The sequence below is a fragment of the Caretta caretta genome, chromosome 3 (genome assembly GCF_965140235.1).
Source record: "Caretta caretta isolate rCarCar2 chromosome 3, rCarCar1.hap1, whole genome shotgun sequence".
Lineage (NCBI taxonomy): Eukaryota > Metazoa > Chordata > Testudines > Cheloniidae > Caretta > Caretta caretta.
Genome location: NC_134208.1, coordinates 63286443 through 63304719, shown reverse-complemented (window position 1 = coordinate 63304719; position 18277 = coordinate 63286443). Strand labels below are relative to the sequence as shown.

Genomic DNA, 18277 nt, shown 5'->3' with positions numbered 1-18277 from the left:
CCCTCCAGTGGATGCAGCGAAATAAAGAGAAGAACGTAAGGGTGACCAGATGGTTCCTGTCCCTACAACCTTTCCAATTCACCATACAACACCAGGCTGGAAGCCACCATAGCAATCCAGATGGCTTGTCAGGAGTACACTGCCTGATGTCCCAAGTTGCCCAACCCTGTAGTGTTGGGCGGGGCAGGGGGAGAAGATATGTGACAGGGTCGGGCCAGATGGCTACAGGAGGGTAACAGAAGTCAGATATATTAGCCCCAGGTTAAATAGGTCCCTTTTCCCTGGGTAAGGTAACAGGGAAGGTTCCAGAACAATCAGGAACCTTCTGGAGACAATTAAGACAGACAAGCTGATTAGAACACCTGCAGCCAATCAAAAAGCTGCTAGAATCAATTAAGGCAGGCTAATCAGGGCACCTGGGTTTAAAAAAAGGAGCTCACTTCAGTTTGTGGTGTGCGTGTAAGGAGCTGGAAGCAAGAGGCACTAGGAGCTGAGAGTGAGAACGCATACTGTTGGAGGACTGAGGAGTACAAGCATTATCAGACAGCAGGAGGAAGGTTCTATGGTGAGGATAAAGAAGGTGTTGGGAGGAGGCCATGGGGAAGTAGCCCAGGGAGTTGTAGCTGTCGCACAGCTGTTCCAGGAGGCACTCTAGACAGCTGCATTCCACAGGGCCTTGGGCTGGAACCCGGAGTAGAGGGTGGACCCGGGTTCCCCCAAAACCTCCCAACTCCTGGTCAGACACAGGAGGAGTTGACCTGGACTGTGGGTTCACGAAAACGGCCAAACTGAGAGCTGTAGTGAAGCTCCAAGGCGAGCAAATCCGCCAATAAGCGCAAGACCCACCAAGGTACAGAAGGAACTTTGTCACTCTAAGTTACAGGTGTGCAGAAATATTTAGAGCAACAAAATGAAAAACCAGAGCCAGACCTCAGAGGTATTTCTGATCATCACTACAAACATGCACATTTACAATCAGGAAAATTCAAAAGTAAATGCATTTTTGGAAAAACAAAACTCAAAAACCTAACATCTGAAGTGTTCTAAAAGTGTACTCTTCAACTTAAAGTAGTTTTGTTTTTTTAAGATGAGAATTAACTAGTTTATCTGCTAGGACCTGAATTTCCCCTGACATATTTGGATCACTACTCATATACCAAGCAAGCTAAGCAATGCAGCTCTCTGCTCCACATTAGATGTTAATGATGCAGTCAATTGCTGTAGGAGAAAAAGAACTGCAGCTGAGTTCCAATGTGGTACATAGTCTTTCAGTACACTGTTTATACATTTTTAATCCTACAGGTGTATTCTCTAAGTGATTTGGAACCTCAGTTTATTTCTACATTTTATTAAAAACATTTCAGATAATCTTAAAAATGACTAATTTCACAGTACAGAGAGACACATAATTACAGTTATAGTGTACCTGCAGTTGGATCTCTGGACAAGGTATTATCCAAGGCACTAGTTATGGACTGGAAAAGATTCATTTTCTGGGTTTGCCCTGCATGAGAGAGACATTATTTAGCTATTTATCTGTTTAAAAATAAAACAAAACAAAAAACTTAGTAATAATTTAAACGAGCCAGCAGCCACTGAAGTCCTTAAAAGGAAAATGCTAATGAGGATCAAAAGGACTGTTTTGCGGCGTAGACTTTAAATGGACGAGATACAGTTTGGCACACTTGATAATCCCAGTAACTGCAATACTGATAGCCAGTATTTCAGATCTCTTTCAAAAGTTACAAAACGATGACAGCATATGCTGTAACTTCCTTCGAGCCTCCAGATACAAGAGAACAGATGTAACTTTGCAAGGCATTTTCAAAGGCTAACACCTACTGGTTATAAGACAATAAGCTTATGTAAAACTGTTTCCTTATGAAAAATAACCATTTTGAGATAGTTACCCACTCCGTTAAAGTTTACCAAAGTATGCCCAAATTTCAGTCCATGGCCTTCTTTCCTACAGGATACCACAGCTATTAGACCCAGGATCCTCATTAACATAGAACATTCCTGTAAGGGCACAGAAGTAGCCTTACCCACCCCTCGCCCCCCACAGAGCCCATCCACTATCATCTGGATCCCCTGCAGAGTCCCATTGTCCCTGCACCCTAACGAGCCCCTGTGCATCCAAATCTCCCACTGAGCTGCCTGCACAGATGTCCCACACAGAAATCTCTCACCCCACACTTGGACTCCCCAAAACTAGGATCCTGCTGGGCTGAGCCTGCCCAGCCACACCTGGCACAGAGGGGCAGGACCCCAGGGTGCTTCTGAGGCAGGCCCAGCCCTTGCACTGTGTCAGGGTCAGGTGCAGCCTCACTGCCAAGTCCCTGTACTGGGGGAGGTGAGGGCTTCAGGGTGATCTCCCACCTCAATGCATCCAGTGGCCTATGCTCCCCACTGCCATGCTGGAGCCACATTTATTTAATTTACTGACAAATAAAATTTGTCGAATTTTAAAATAGTGTGCATAATTTTAAGTTTTGAGCACAAAATTCCCTCAGGAGTAAGACCTACAAGGAACTGGTGATGGCAATTCTTTAGCTGTAGCTCACGAAAGCTCATGCTCAAATAAATTGGTTAGTCTCTAAGGTGCCACAAGTACTCCTTTTCTTTTTCCCCCTCCAAGTTATTACTGAATCTTTGCCCAGCTGTAGATGGGCCTGTCTTCTGAATGACAGTAAAATGGAGTTCCAGGCCATTCACAGTAGTAGTAGAAACCTCAATATTTTTAAAAATTCTAACTAATTGAGTTAGTTTTAACTCTCTAAACAATCCATCAGCTTAAATTTAGTAAAGAGAGCTTTTCACTTCCTCTCAGATTGCTGTATAGGTTGCTGTACATGGCTAAAGAACTGTATCATTCCAGCCCAGAGCTGGCTGTTTTGATCCCTATATATCCCCAGTATTCGTTAGTTGTCTTTCATAATACACTTTGTGATCAGAGAGTGGGGAAAATGCCATGGAAGCTCAAAGCAGCAGGCAGAGATGGAATGATATAGTGTAATTTACAAAAAATTGACAATCTCTTGCCCCTCCCCATACTAAGTTATTCACAGTATGACAACCCAGTCTTTCCAGAACTGGTGATGAGCAGAGATTTATTTAATCAAGCATTGTAAGGAGAGTGATCACTTTAGATAAGCTATTACCAGCAGGAGAGTGGGGTGGGGGGAGGTATTTTTTTCATGCTTTGTGTGTACAAAAAGATCTTCTACACTTCCCACAGTATGCATCCGATGAAGTGAGCTGTAGCTCACGAAAGCTTATGCTCAGATAAATTGGTTAGTCTCTAAGGTGCCACAAGTACTCCTTTTCTTTTTGCGAATACAGACTAACACGGCTGCTACTCTGAAACCTGACTATAATCTGTATTTCAAAACATAGTTACACCTGGGGAATGCCCACTAGACAAGATGCTTTCATGATAGATAGCTGGGTTTGGAAGGGCCTATTCAGGGCAATGAGCCATTAGGAAAAAACAATAGGCCTTCCTAAAGATTGGGGGGAAAAGGGTAGTAATAAATGGTCAGTTTAAAGAATGCAGAGAGGTAAATAATGGTGTCCCCAAGGGGTCTGTACTGGAGTCCTATTCAACATATTAATAAAGATCTGGAAAAAGGGGTAAACAGTGAGGTGGCAAAATTTGCAGATGATAACTATCTTAAGTTTTGTAAGTCCCAGGCAGACTGAAAAGAGTTACAAAGGGACCTCTCAAAACTGGGTGCATGGACAATAAAATGGCAGATGAAATTCAATGTTCATAAATGAAAAGTAATACACATTGGAAAACATAATCCCAACTATACATATAAAATGATGGGGTCTAAATTAGCTGTTAATAGTCAAGAAAGATCCTGGAGTCACTGTGGATGGTTCTCTGAGAACATACACTCAATGTGCAGCAGCAGTCAAAAAAGCTAACAAAATGTTGGGAATTTTTAAGATAGGGATAGATAATAAGACAGAAAATATATTGTCCCTATATAAAACTATGGTACGCCCACATCTTGAATACTACGTGTGGATGTATCTCAAAAAAGATATATTGGAATTGGAAAAGGTTGAGAAAAGGGCAACAAAAATTATTAGGGGTATCGAATGGCTTCCGTATGAGGAGAGAGTAATAAGACTGGGACTTTACAGCTTGGAAAAAGAGGGGACTCGGGGAGGGAGGAATATGATAGAGGTCTATAAAATCATGACTGTGTGGAGAAAGTAAATAAGGAAGCTTTATTTACTCCTTCTCATAACACGAGAACTAGGAGGTCACCAAATAAAATTAATAGGCAGCAGGTTTCAAACAAACAAAAGGAAGTATTTCTTCACACAAGGCACAGTGAGTCTGTGGTACTCTTTGCCAGAGGATGTTGTGAAGGCCAAGACTAGAACACGGTTCCAAAAAAAGAACTAGATAAATTCATGGAGGATAGGCCCAACAATGGCTATTAGCCAGGATGGGCAGACATGGTGCCCGTAGCCTCCGTTTGCCAGAAGCTGGGAATGTGTGACAAGGGATGGATCACTTGATTATCTGTTCTGTCCATTCCCCCTGGGGCACCTGGCATTGGCCACGATCGGACGACCAGATAGTGGGCTAGATGGACCTTTGGTCTGACCAAGTATGGCTGCTCTTATGGCCTTAGGAGTAGCTCATCTCCCACCTGGGGAGCCTTCCTGAGAACACATCAGACAGCCTCCAAGTAATGGCTGTTATGACTCTACAAAGACATGTAATGAGATCACATGTCTCTAGACTCCATCTTGGGATGTCAGTGTTTTTCCAAGACCAATCCGGGGAACCAAGCTTGAAAACAAAGCATTCCCGCCATATGCATCTGGCGTTCTTCGGTCCCCACACGAGAAACACTTGAGGAACAAAGACTGAACTGGGGGAAGCACTGGACCCAGGCTAAAGGGATTTTTAGCCTGTGAATGGAACACCTGGGGATTCCAAGCTGTAAGCAAGTTGAGCTTGCCCCTTAAGAATTTGCAGCCTGCTTGTATCACCTCTTAGTACGGTAAGAAGCTGCTCTTCATATCCAATCTATTTAGTATATTAAGTTTAGTTTGAGTTTTTTGTTTATTTGCTAGGTAATCTGCTTTGACCTGTTTGCTATCACTTAAAATTTATCTTCTGTAGTTAATAAACTTGTTTTTGCTTTATCTAAACCAGCGTTTGGGAATCATAGCTCAAGGACAAAAGGCTGTTGCATATTCCTCTCCACAGCGAGGGAGAGGGTAAATTTTATGACCTTACGCTGTACAGTTCCCTGTTCAACGCAAGACAGTATAATTTTGGGTTTATACTCCCGAGGGCTTTGCAGCTTGTCACAGCAGTACAGCGTAAAAGGGAGCCCAGGCTGGTGGGTTGGGGGGCTCAGTGGTACCCCAATTCCAGGTGGCACCCTGGGGAGAACCCGTCAATCTCTTCTGACTAGAGCCCTGACTGTTAAGCGGTCTGCAAACTTTTCCCACTGTTGGTAGCAACTCCACAACGTGGAACTGAAGTGCTAAGTGTCTCCTGCCCAAATACCAGAACCTGCAGCTTCTCCAACATACACTGAAAATTTCTACAATTGCAGTGATGTGTCAAAATTCTGTGGCATATTGGAAATTTGAGGGCAATGTAAGATTAACTGAATATTACATGAAAATAATTGTATTTGGCATTCTCACCATTAATTCTATGAAAATGGCAAACTGAATCTGCCACAGAATTTATAGCTTGTTATAACATGCTGCAGAACTTAGGGCCAGCCTGCCACAGAGTGCATGGGAACTTGGCTACTTTATAGCTAGGCTTGACAGGATCCAATTGAAATCATCAGATGTCAATAAATATCAATTTCAGCTGACACACTGAAGTCAACAAAAACAAACAAAAAAAATCAGAACACTCAGCATTGAATGCAGCCTCCTACAGCTTGTGCCTGCAGGGCATTGGCCCTGCAGCAGCGCAGACAGCCCTTTGCAGCCCAGTTCACCCACCAGCGGGGGGTGGGGAGAAGAGAGCAATCCCTTGTCAGGAGACATTCAGCAGAGACACCCTCCCCCCCCCCAGGGCCAGGGGCTCATCTTCCTCCTTGCAGCCCCAGCTGGGGGTCTCTGCTCCACCAGATCAGGACCACTGCCTCCCTTGCTCCTTTCCCCTAGCTGTCTTGGGCCCTTCAGCCCCACAGAAAGCCCCCTACAGCCCCCACTGTCAGCACTGCCCCAACTGTAACCCCACCGCCAACCCCTAACTTCCCGTAACTGTAAAAATAAAAATTGGCAAAAATAAAAATCCCAATTAATCAAAACTGAAAAAAAAATCAAATTCAACCAAGCCTATTTACAGCAGAACCAACAAAAGATAATGGCGCTCCTCTCCACTGGAGTCTCTCATTACTCTGTACAACAGAAACATCTTCTCTACACCTTTTAAGTGATTCCCCCCCTTCTTTACAGCAATATTGGCTTCTGAACTTAAAATGCAATTATGTCACACATCTATGTTTCCTGACCCTAAGTGAAAACAAGTTTTAACCCAAAAGTGGCAATGATCAGCTGTTATTGCTTTTCTACCTGGTGCCTAGCTCCAGATCCTAGCCAAAAAATCAAATCAGACCACTTATCTTCAACTTTCGGTCATTTCAGGGGAATGAGTTACTCTTCCAGCGTCATCAACTCGGGTAAGTTTGTCGCAAGGCTCGCACCGAGCCCAGCGGCTGGAAAGGAGGGATGGACCGGGGGATCTCAGTCCCCCCTTTACAGAAAGGCCGTTTTCACCCTAACTACAGAGAGCGCCTGCCCAGGTGGCGTCAGCCACCCCAGAGGCTCCCACCCCAGAAGGCTGGCGGCCAAGAACTGGCGTTTACTGTTTGTCGGGAAAGTCTCCTGGCTGCCAGCGCGCTCGTTGCTCAGGGGAGCGGGCTCGTGGTTCTGGGGTAACAACACGCCCGCTGCGCGCCGCGCTGCCTGCCTGGGCCGCCGCCAGGGGACGTTTAACGGCTGCCCCGGGGGGTGTCTGTTTGGGGGGAGGGGGCACGCCTGGGAAATCCAGCGCCCTTGCCCCCAACCACAGCGGGCGCTGACAGCGCGGCGGGCGGGGAAGGGCGGCTCCCGTTAACGCCTAGGACCCCTCGGGACAAGCGGACCCAGAGCAGCAGGCGCTGCGCCGGGAGCCCGGTGCCCTCCGCCAGCCCGGCGCCGGGCAGCCCCTCTCCAGGGCCAGGCAGGCTACAGGGGGTAACGGGGGCTGAGCCCGGCGCGGCCCCCCCTCACCGTGCGCGCTGGGCTCCGCGTCAGGCTGGAACGTGAAATGCGCCGCGTGTCGCCGCGGCCCGGCGGCCAAGGGGAGCAGCCGGCCCCCCATGCCGGCCCGCAGCTGCCCCAATCTGGAGGCGAGCACCAACACCCGACGCAGCCCGAGCCCGGCCGCCGCCATCTCCCCTAGGGTCAGGACTCAGGTGTGACAGCAACAGCACGTTGGAAAGAGGCGGGGTAGGAATGCGGCTTTCCTATTGGCTAGCTGGGCAACGTAGAACGGACCAATCAGATCCCACGGTGCTGTGGGCGGGGTAAGGCCGGAGGGCGAGTAGTCTCTAGTACGCACGCGTATAAGCAAGGTCGTTGCGAATAGGCTCAGCGCGACGGTGGAGGAGGAAAGTGTGAGGCGCGGGGCTGTGAAGGGGTGGAGCTAGGCTGCTAGGGGCGCGGCTGCGCTGATAGAAAATGCGCAGAGTAGGGGGAGGGGCCGCCCCGAGGAAGGAGAGGTGGGGCGGGGCGACGCGACGCGACGCTGAGGAGGGGCGGTGCTTCGCGCCGGCCGGGCGGGGCGCAGGAAAGGGGTGGAGGCAGCAGGCTGTGTGTCACGTGGAGAGGTAGTATTGTGCCAGGTGGGCAGGAGCTAGGTCAAAGCACAGTCCCTGTGCCTTCCCGGGTGCTAGCCCTGGGATTGACCTGCTGGGCTTGTGGTGCTGTTCTCCTGGGGAAAGGCCTGTTTTGCAAGGCAGCACCTTGCTGCACAGAGGTACTCAAGGCAAGCAACCAGCCCAAGTTGCTGCTCTGTGATGCTTCAGTTAGCCTTCAAAGCAGGGCAGCTGCGGGGCCAGGGGCAGGCTCCTTCCCCCTGAGTTTTGCACCCAATCCGCTGGACCAGCCTTTCTTTCTGCTGCATGCTGACAAAAAAAAAGGAGGATTCTGACAGATGGGAGCAAAACCAAGAAGGCCACTTCTCTGAGACTCCAGCAAATGGTCCCAGGCTGTTGGGAAGGTTGTCATGGTTGACTGCATGAAAAGCAACACAATGGTCAGGAAGGATGAAGAAAGAGAATCCGAGTCAGATGAGAGGAGATCACTTAGCCCCCGAGGGGTAACTGCCCTGTGCTGAGTTTTAGAGCAATGGCTGCTGTGCAGTTTTACATTTTAACTGAAAACCATTTTCTTGTGTCATTTTTTTGTTCTCTGTATGAGCAAAGGAAAAATGAGAAAGTGTTGTCTGAATATCAGCTGTGTTTATCCCTCAAATTCTTAGGGTTTCAACTGTATCCAACAAGAAAAGGAGTACTAGTGGCACCTTAGAGACTAACCAATTTATTTGAGCATAAGCTTTCGTGAAGTGAGCTGTAGCTCACGAAAGCTTATGCTCAAATAAATTGGTTAGTCTCTAAGGTAGCATTAGTACTCCTTTTCTTTTAACTGTATCCAAGCCAATTCTAGAAAAAGAACAGAAATTGCATCCGAAAAGTCCATAAAGTCAATGATTATTGTCAAGATTTGTATCATTCACTAAGCACCATCTGTGTACTCAGCACTGATCAGAATATGCAGACAATGTCCCTGAGCCAATGTGTATAAAATGTGTAGTCCTGGATAAAATGGCTCTGATATTTAACTATAGCTATTGAGCACATGTTAATATCTATGACTGGAGGCACTGATGGGAATATGTTTTATCTTATTAAGGACTGGAAGATTTGACCCTCCAACGTTCTTTCAAGAGGAAGAGCTGCCCAGAACTCCTGTCCCTGTTTATTTTCCTTTCCTCCCTGCAGTGGCCTTGATATACCTAAGAAGACTCAATTTTTTTCCCTCATCCTAAAATATGGAATTTTCCTGCTGTTTGGTTTTAAATATTCTCCTGTGAGAACTGCAACTCGATTGCTGTAGTGTTGTGTTTAAGAGCCTTCTGGAAAGTAACTATCCTTTAAACAGAAGTGGAAGCAGTGTTGCCAACTGTCATGATTTTGTCATGAGTCTCATGATAATTATTGTTTTCCTTAAAGCCACAGCTCCTGCAGTCAAGTGGATATGTGATTATTTCAGCCTTCATTCTTAAAGAAAAAGTACGTTTCTAGCCCTCAGTGTTCTGGAGAAAGCTTCAAAATGTGACCCAGTACACCCTAAAGGCTCAAAAAGCAAAAGGCAAATAAAAAGAACACCAAATCTATTTTACATAATCTTGTGATTTTTAAGACTATCTTGTGGCTTTTTTGGTGAGTCTGACTCTAGACTGTTGAACGTTTGGGGTTAGCAATACTGTAAAGTGATTTGAAAGTGTCAGTTTCACTCCTGTTTAAAGTCCATTTCTAGTCTATTATTTGTAGTATAGTAACACCTCTAAACTCCAGGCAGGTGCAGTATAAACTCACAGGGCTTTTACCTAGTATGATGTTTCCAAACATTAAATGATCTATTCCAAACTTGGAAAACTGCAAAAATTAATTAGCCTAAAAGATAGAAAGTAATATAGATTTTTCTATAATTGTTTAAATTATTGTATTGAAGAGTTAGTAACAAAGTAAGAATATACATTACAATTTTAAACCTAAGCAGTGTCCCTTAAGTGACTTGTCAGAACATGTTAGTATTAGAGCTGAGTGGGTCTAATATTTATTTAAATTTCTTTCTTTATATAGGAATTAGATGCAGTGCTCCTGTCAACTAATTTCTAAATTATTTTCTGCCAAAAAAAAAAAAAAAAAAAAAACCTAGAGTTTTCAGCTGCCTAAGTAGCCCTGGGAATCATGGTTAAAGTTTCCTCTCAATATCAAAATCTGAAATGGTGCCCCTGGGCCGAGCCCATCACTCTGTGTCCCAGAACCTATCTTCTCCCGTGCACCCCTCAGTTTGGCCAGGGCTGGAGCACCCATGGAAAAAAATTAGCAGGTGCTAATTAGCGAGGTAGGGGCTTGGAGGAAGGGGTAGAGTGGGGATGGGCCTGCAGGGGGAGTCAAGCACCCTCCAGATAGAGAGGAAGTTGGTGCCTAGGCTGACAGCTTCTTGCAGCCTGCTTGCAATCTTGAACCAGCAATTTCCAAACTGGGGGGTCGCAAGGTGATTATGTGGGGGTTACAAGCCCTGAGCCCAGCCATGCGTGGGGCTCTCAGCCTTGAGTCCCGCCAGCCCAGCTCCACTCCCAACCCTGCTCTGTCTTCAGCTCCTCTCCACCTCCAAAGAAAGGGTACCAAAATAGAAGTTGGCCCAAGGTGCCATTTTCCCTAAGGCGAGCCCTGGGACTGAGACAACATTAGAGGGCTTGATTATTCAGCATCTGAAGAGCTGTATTAAACCGCAGACCAATGAAAACACTGAGATTGGAAGGAAAAATTACTTTAAACACGGTTTTACCGGCATCTTACCTCTGGTATTGAAAACATGCTATGTGTTATTTGTGGTGAAGTTTTGTTTTCTGAATCGATGAAACCATGCAAATTGCAGAGCTATTTTGAAACTAAACATTCTGAGCACAAAGATAAAAACACAGAGAAGACGGAACAAAGAAAGCCAGGCTTGATGCAGGTGGAAGTTTCTGACCGCAAATATCCTCAGCTGTGGAGGCTTCTTATGCTATGTCGCTACATATAATAGGGGGAGGGATAGCTCAGTGGTTTGAGCATTGGCCTGCTAAACCCAGGGTTGTGAGTTCAGTCCTTGAGGGGGGCCACTTAGGGATCTGGGGGAGAAATTGGGGATTGGTCCTGCTTTGAGCAGGGGGTTGTGATCTTCTGAGGTCCCTTCCAACCCTCATATTCTATGAATAGGTGAGGAGCTTATTCTGACAGTGTGCAAAGATATTGTGTCGCTTATGCTCGGCAATGATAATGCCAGAAACCTTAATATGCTTTCTATGGCAAATGATCCTGTGAAACGCAGGATATGTGAGATGTTTGAAGATATCAAAGAACAAATTGTGCATGAAATTAAACATTTTGCTTTCAGTATGTTCAGGCTGCAGCTTGATGAAACTACTGATATTACTAACTGGACAAGCGGCAAAGAGTCCTGTGGCACCTTATAGACATGAGCTTTCATAGGTGAATACCCACTTTGCGGATGCATGTAGTGGAAATTTCTTCCCTCTTCTAGTAGTTGAGGTGTGAACACCAAGGGAGGAGAAACTGCTTTTGTAGTTGGCTAGCCATTCACAGTCTTTGTTTAATCCTGAGCTGATGGTGTCAAATTTGCAAATGAACTGAAGCTCAGCAGTTTCTCAGCAGGTCCTGAAGTTTTTTTTGCTGCAGGATGGCTACCTTTAAATCTGCTATTGTGTGTCCAGGGAGGTTGAAGTGTTCTCCGATAGGTTTTTGTATATTGCCATTCCTAATATCTGATTTGTGTCCATTTATCCTTTTATGTAAGGACTGTCCAGTTTGGCCGATGTACATAGCAGAGGGGTATTGCTGGCACATGATGGCATATATTACATTGGTGGACATGCAGGTGAATGAACCAGTGATGGTGTGGCTGATCCGGTTAGGTCCTGTGATGGTGTTGCTGGTGTAGATATGTGGGCAGAGTTGGCATCAAGGTTTGTTGCATGGATTAGTTCCTGAGTTAGAGTTACTATGGTGCGGTGTGTAGTTGCTGGTGAGAATATGCTTCAGGTTGGCGGGTTGTCTGTGGGCGAGGACTGGCCTGCCTCCCAAGGCCTGTGAAAGTGAGGGATTGTTGTCCAGGATGGGTTGTAGATCAGTGATGATGCGTTGGAGAGGTTTTAGCTGAGGACTGTATGTGATGGCCAGTGGAGTTCTGTTGGTTTCTGTCTTGGGCTTGTCTTGCAGCAGGAGGCTTCTGGGTACACGTCTGACTCTGTTGATCTGTTTTCTTATGTCCTCATGTGGGTATTGTAGTCTTGAGAATGCTTGGTGAAGATCTTGTAGATGTTGGCCTCTGTCTGAGGGGTTGGAGCAAATGCGGTTGTACCTCAGCGCTTGGCTGTAGACAATGGATTGTGTGATTTGTCCGGGGTGGAAGCTGGAGGCATGAAGGTAAACATAGCAGTTGGTGGGTTTTCGGTATAGGGTGGTGTTAACATGACCGTCACTTATTTGCACCGTGGTGTGTAGGAAGTGGACCTCCGTGTAGATTGGTCCAGGCTGAGGTTGATGGTGAGGTGGAAGCTGTTGAAATCGTGGTGGAATTCTTCCAGGGTTTCCTTCCCATGGGTCCAGATGATGAAGATGTCATCAATGTAACATAGGTAGAGAAAGGGCATGAGTGGACGAGAGCTGAGGAAGCGTTGTTTCAGGTCAGCCATAAAAATGTTGGCATATTGTGGGGCCATGCGGGTGTCCATAGTGGTGCCACTGGTCTGGAGGTATATATTGTCACCAAATTTGAAATAATTGTGCATGAGGATAAAGTTACAGAGCTCAGCAACGAGCTGTGCTGTGGCATCATCAGGGATACTGTTCCTGAAAGCTTGTATTCCATCTGTGTTTGGGATGTTTGTGTAGAGAGCCTCTAATCCATGGTGGCTAGGATGGTGTTTTCTGGAAGATCACCATTGCATTGTAGTTTTCTCAGGAAATCAGTGGTGTCACGGAGATAGCTGGGACTGCTGGTGGCGTAGGGTCTGAGTAGAGTCCAAATATCTGGACAGTCCTTCAGTGAGAGTATCAATGCCTGAGATGGTGGGGCGTCCGGAGTTTCCGGGTTTGTGGATCTTGGGTAATAGATAGAATAACCCCGGTTGGGGCTCTAAGGGTGTGTTGATTTGTTCCGATGTTAGTGTAGGGAGTGTCCTGAGTAGATGGTGCAGTTTCTTAGTGTATTCCCCAGTGGGATCTGAGGAAAGTGGTCTGTAGAATTTGGTATTGGAGAGGTGTCTGGCAGCCTCCTTTTGGTAGTCAGACCTGTTCATGATGACAACAGCACCTCCTTTATCAGCCTCTTTGATTATAATGTCAGGGTTGTTTCTGAGGCTGTGGATGGCATTGCGTTCTGCACGACTGAGGTTATGAGGCAAGCGATGTTGCTTTTCCACAATTTCTGCCTGTGTACGTCAGCAGAAGCATTCTACGTATAGGTCCAGACTGTCATTTCAGCCCTCATGTGGTCGTTCTTCTTCTTGTGCTGTTGGTGGGAGGGTATTTGTGTATCAGTGTGCTGTTCAGTGTTATCTTGAAAGTATTCTTGGAGTCGGAGATGGCAAAAGTAGGCTTCCAGATCACTGCAGAACTGTATAATGTTTGTGGGGGTGGCAGGGCAGAAAGAGAGTCCCCGAGAAAGGACAGACACTTCTGCCGGGTTGAGTGTGTAGCTGGATAGATTGACGATACTGCTGGGTGAGTTGGAGTACCACTGTTGTGGCCCCATGTGGCAGGTAGGATTTTAGACAGCTTACAGTCCTTTTTCCTTTGTAGAGAGGTGAAGTGTGTAATGTAGATCTCCTGTCTTATTTTAGTAAAGTCCGTTTGTATGGAAAGTTTGTTATTTATGAGAGTTTCCAGGTTGGAGAGCTCCTTTTTGATGTTTTCCTGTTTGCCATATAGGGATGCTGATCAAGTGGTTCCTCAGTTTCTTTGATAGTGTATGGCATAATCTCTCCCTGTGGTCTGTGTAGTATGTAGATAGCAATGGATTTTTCACCTTCAGTCCATTTGATATGATGTCCATCCGTTTGTATTGGGAAAGGAAAATGATATCTGTCTGTACTTGTGCAAGTAAACCCTGGAAGAATTTCCACCACGATTTCAACTGTGAATGGCTAGCCAACTACAAAAACCTCCTCCCTTGGTGTTCACACCTCAACTGCTAGAAGAGGGCCTCATCCTCCCTGACTGAACAAACCTCGTTATCCCTAGCCTGATTCTTGCTTGCATATTTATACCTGCCTCTGGAAATTTCCACTACATGCATGCGACGAAGTGGGTATTCACCCACGAAAGCTCATGCTCCGATACGTCTGTTAGTCTATAAGGTGCCACAGTACTCTTTGCCACTTTTACAGATCCAGACTAACATGGCTACCCCTCTGAAGCTTAACTGTGCACAATTTATAGTGTTCATATAGTATGTTAATACTGGGGATGTTAAGGATGAGTTCTTATTCTGTGAACAACTTGAAACAACCACAACAGCACAGGACATTTTCAATAAGATGAATGCCTTTTTCAAAAGCAATGGCATTGAGTGGAAAAATCTTTGTGGTATATGTACCAACAGTGCTCCAGCCATGATGGGTGCTGTCAGGGATCCCCGCCCACCCATTCTGAACTCTGGGGTACAGATATGGGGACCCGCATGAAAGACCCTCTAAGTTTCTATTCTACCAGCTTAGGTTAAAAACTTCCCCAAGCACAAATTCCTTTCCTTGTCCTTGGATGGTATTGCTGCCACCACCAAGTGATTTACACAAAATTTCAGGGAAGGGACACTTGGAATCCCTGTCCCCGCAAAATATCCCCACAAGCTCCTTCACCCACTTTCCTGGGGAGGCTTGAGAATAATATACCAACCAATTGGTTAGGAATGTGAGCACAGACCAGACCCTTTATCTTCAGGAACTGAAAATCATTCAGGTTCTTAAAAGAAAAACTTTATTTATAAAGAAAAAGTAAAAGAATCACACCTGCAAAAGCAGGATGGAAGGTAACTTTACAGGGTAAATAAAAAGATTTAAAACACAGAGGATTCCCCTCTGGCTCAGCTTCACAGTTACAAAAACGGGAATTAAACTACCTCTGTAGCATATGAAAATTCACAAGCTAAAACAAAACATAACCTAACTTATTTCCTTGCCTTAATTACAATTTCTGTGATTTTTATATGGAATATTCCAGGCATATTTTCAGGAGATATTGTGCCTGCTTGGCTTCTCTCTTCGTCTGGAGAGGGAACAACAGAGAGAGAGCGCACAAACAAAACCTTCCTCCCCCCGCAGATCTGAAAGTATCTTCTTTCCTCATTGGTCCTTCTGGTCAGGTGCCAACTAGGTTATTTGACCTACTTAACCCCTTACAGGTAAGGCGATATAGTACAGCTGCCAAGGAGGGATTTTATGCTACCCTTCTCTATATATTTATGACAGGTGCACAGTCTGTCTTTCAGCAGAAGGTAATGTGCATGTCACTTAATTTGATTGTGACTCACTGTGGAATCCATTGTCAAGTCCTAGCTGTAAAGACATTCCCAATGTGCCTTAATGCTGTGGTGGTGGATGTTGTTATACAAGCAGTGAACTTCACTAAAGCATATGCTTTGAATAGTTGTCTCTTTTGAGAGTTCTGCAATGAAATGGGTGGTGAAAATGAAGTTCTGCTTTTCCACACTCAAGTCCAATGGCTCTCTAGGGGGCATGCATTAAAGCATGTTTTTATACTTTGTGAAGAGATGGCAGAGTTTTTTCTGCAAAAAAGAGAAACAAGACCTGAACAAAAAAGTCAGTGACAAGAAATGGCTTATCTGCTTGGCATACCTAGTCAATATCTTTGATAGTCTTAATGACCTCATTCAAAGTTAATAGACCTGACTAATAAAATCAGAGCCTTCCAGCTGAAGTTTGATCTGTGGTGAAATAAGTTGGACACAGATATGGCATGTTTCTGACATTTTCCTCATTCAGCAAGAAGGAAGTCAACATTGATAGTGCTCTCAAGTCAGCTATTAGTGAACATCTGAGAAATCTTTGTGAAGCGGCAAAGAGTCCTGTGGCACCTTATAGACTAACAGATGTATTAGCATGGATCTGATGAAGTGGGTATTCACCCATTAAAGCTTATGCTCCAATACGTCTGTTAGTCTATAAGGTACCCTAGGACTCTTCGCCACTTTTACAGATCCAGACTAACACGGCTACCCCTCTGATACTTGTCTTCATGAAGAGTTCTCACACTACTTCCCAGCACTACCAGAAGCACTTCATTGCCTGGGGAAGAACCCTTTTAGTGTGACAGCTGAGCAGTTACCTATTCAGGATATTCACACACACGAACAATTTATTGACATGATCAATGATGATGAAGTGAAAGCAAAATTCATACAGCTGGCCCCAAGCCAATTCTGGTGTTCAGGTGCAAGTGAATACCCACTGGGGTCTGAAATGGCCCTGAGAGTCCTTCTGCTATTTCCCACTATCTATGAATGCGAGAGTGGATTCTCCAGCCTTCTCACAATAAAGAAAAAAATCCTGAAACTGGCTCGATATGAAGGACAACATCAGATGCATCCTTTCTAAAACAATGCCAAGAATAAAACTTCTTGTGCCAGATAAACAGCATCATCCATCTCACTGATTTTTTTCTGCTTATGGTGATTAATTGCTATCAACTATTAAAGTTCTACTTAACAGTAACTATTTAAAAATAACTTTATGCTTATAACAATAAATCGATAAACATGTGTTTGTCTCAATTTAAAAGCAGTGAGAAAAGAGAAATTCATTTTAAACAATAGGGTTTAAATTTAGCATTTAAAATAGTGTTAAATATAAATAATGTGTTTTAATTTATAAGTGAGGGGTGGGGGTCGCACTTGGAGGCTTGCTGTGTGAAAGGGATTGCCAATACAAAAAGTTGGGGAACTATGTTAAACAATGTGGCCAAAACACCATCCCTTGTCTTCCCTCCTGCATATTCCTCTCTTCCTCTAGCCTCACTGACAGGCCCATTGTCAATCAGACCAGAAGAAGAGCTCTGTGTCTCTCACCAACAGAAGTTGTTCCAATAAAAGATATTCCTTCACCTGCCTAGTTCCATCCCATCTGGTTTACCCACATATCAAGCTCCCTCCACATTCTTCTTCCTTATCAGCTGCTCCAAGATCTTTTTCTCTTCTTCAGGCCTCCATTATACTTTGTTTTAATTACTGAAACATCCTCCTCTCGGGCCTCCTACACACACTGCCCTCTTCTATTGTTAACACAAAATGCAGCTCTAAAAGTAACTTTCTTAAGTCATCAATTTAATCATGTTACTCCCCTCTTCTAATCCACCAGGGCTCCTCATCCACTAGGTCATCAACTTTAAACTTCTGGGGTGGGATTCACAAAAGTACTTGGTGCCTAAATCTCACTTTTGGCTCCACTGAAATCCACAACCAGAATGCTGTAGGATCCTGAACTCACCACCTAAGTTTTTCCCAGGTAAAGTTTCCTTGGCGCCTCTGTGTCTGCCTTTAGGAATGCTGCTTCACTCTGAGCAGCTGGAGGTCTGTCTCCCACCTAAGTGATTCACAAACCAGGGGGCAGATAGGCACTCAGCCACCTAAGTTGCATGCAGGCCCTCTGAGCAAACCTACCAGATCAGGTCCCATTTAAATTCCAGCCAGAGGAGGAGCCACTGATTATTTTGCTTATTGCCAAGAGTAGTGCCTGTAAGGCCTTTGTACCAGCCTTAGCACCACTGAGACAAAGCCAGGAGAGGGGGAGGTAGCGATCATGAGTGACCCTGATTCTGTTCCTCCCTAATATGCTGGGGTACATGTCTATGGAAAAACAGAAAATCTATCTATATTTGACTTTGGGGGTGGGTGTGTGTGTGTAAGTCTATCTATATTTGACTTGAGTGCGTCAGGGCCCGTTGAGACTGCAGACTCTGTAAAAACACACCTGTATTACTAACAGCTTAAAAAGTGCTTGCTTAATGGTTTTTCTTCAATTGACGTGGTGTTCAGGGCCTTTCCTACCTGTATGCAAACTACGCAGCTGCATAGGACACCAGGAAATTTGGGGCACCAAATTTCTGGTGCCCTACGCAGCTGCATGCTGCATCCAGCTCCAGCCTGATCCCGCAGACAGCTGAGCCGGCCCCTCATGGGCTGTGCACAGCAGGGCCCAGGAAAGCTGTCTCTGCCCATTTTAATTTAGTTCCCCTTTTTGCAGAAACTCAAACCTGGTACACTGAAGCACTAGCTCTGTTTGTTATGATTGCCGGTCCCACCCAGTGAGGACTAAGAACATGCCCTTTTTTTGAGTAGTGTCGGAACATAACTTTAGTGCCAACCTCCAATCCCACATCATTAACATGTCCCAAACAATTAGTTACTATCTGATTGCTGGCTT

General features: G+C 45.2%; 1 protein-coding gene and 1 long non-coding RNA gene across 3 annotated transcripts in view; one reads left to right on the top strand and one right to left on the bottom strand.

Annotated features, from left to right (window-relative positions):
• Positions 1–7438, bottom strand: part of BCKDHB (branched chain keto acid dehydrogenase E1 subunit beta) — a 300416-nt gene extending 292978 nt beyond the window's left edge. For both annotated transcript variants that reach the window (XM_048845156.1, XM_048845159.1), the window contains exons 1-2: positions 7276–7438; positions 1427–1504 (exon numbers count right to left, since the gene is read on the bottom strand). In XM_048845156.1, the coding sequence (XP_048701113.1) occupies positions 1427–1504; positions 7276–7438 (241 nt within the window). The remainder of the gene's footprint in view (positions 1–1426; positions 1505–7275) is intronic.
• Positions 7439–7486: 48 nt separating this feature from the next.
• LOC125634433 (uncharacterized) lies at positions 7487–9442 on the top strand. The gene is made up of 2 exons (XR_007355919.2): positions 7487–7571; positions 8959–9442. It is a non-coding gene; the product is annotated as an uncharacterized LOC125634433 (long non-coding RNA).
• The last annotated feature ends 8835 nt before the right edge of the window (positions 9443–18277 follow it).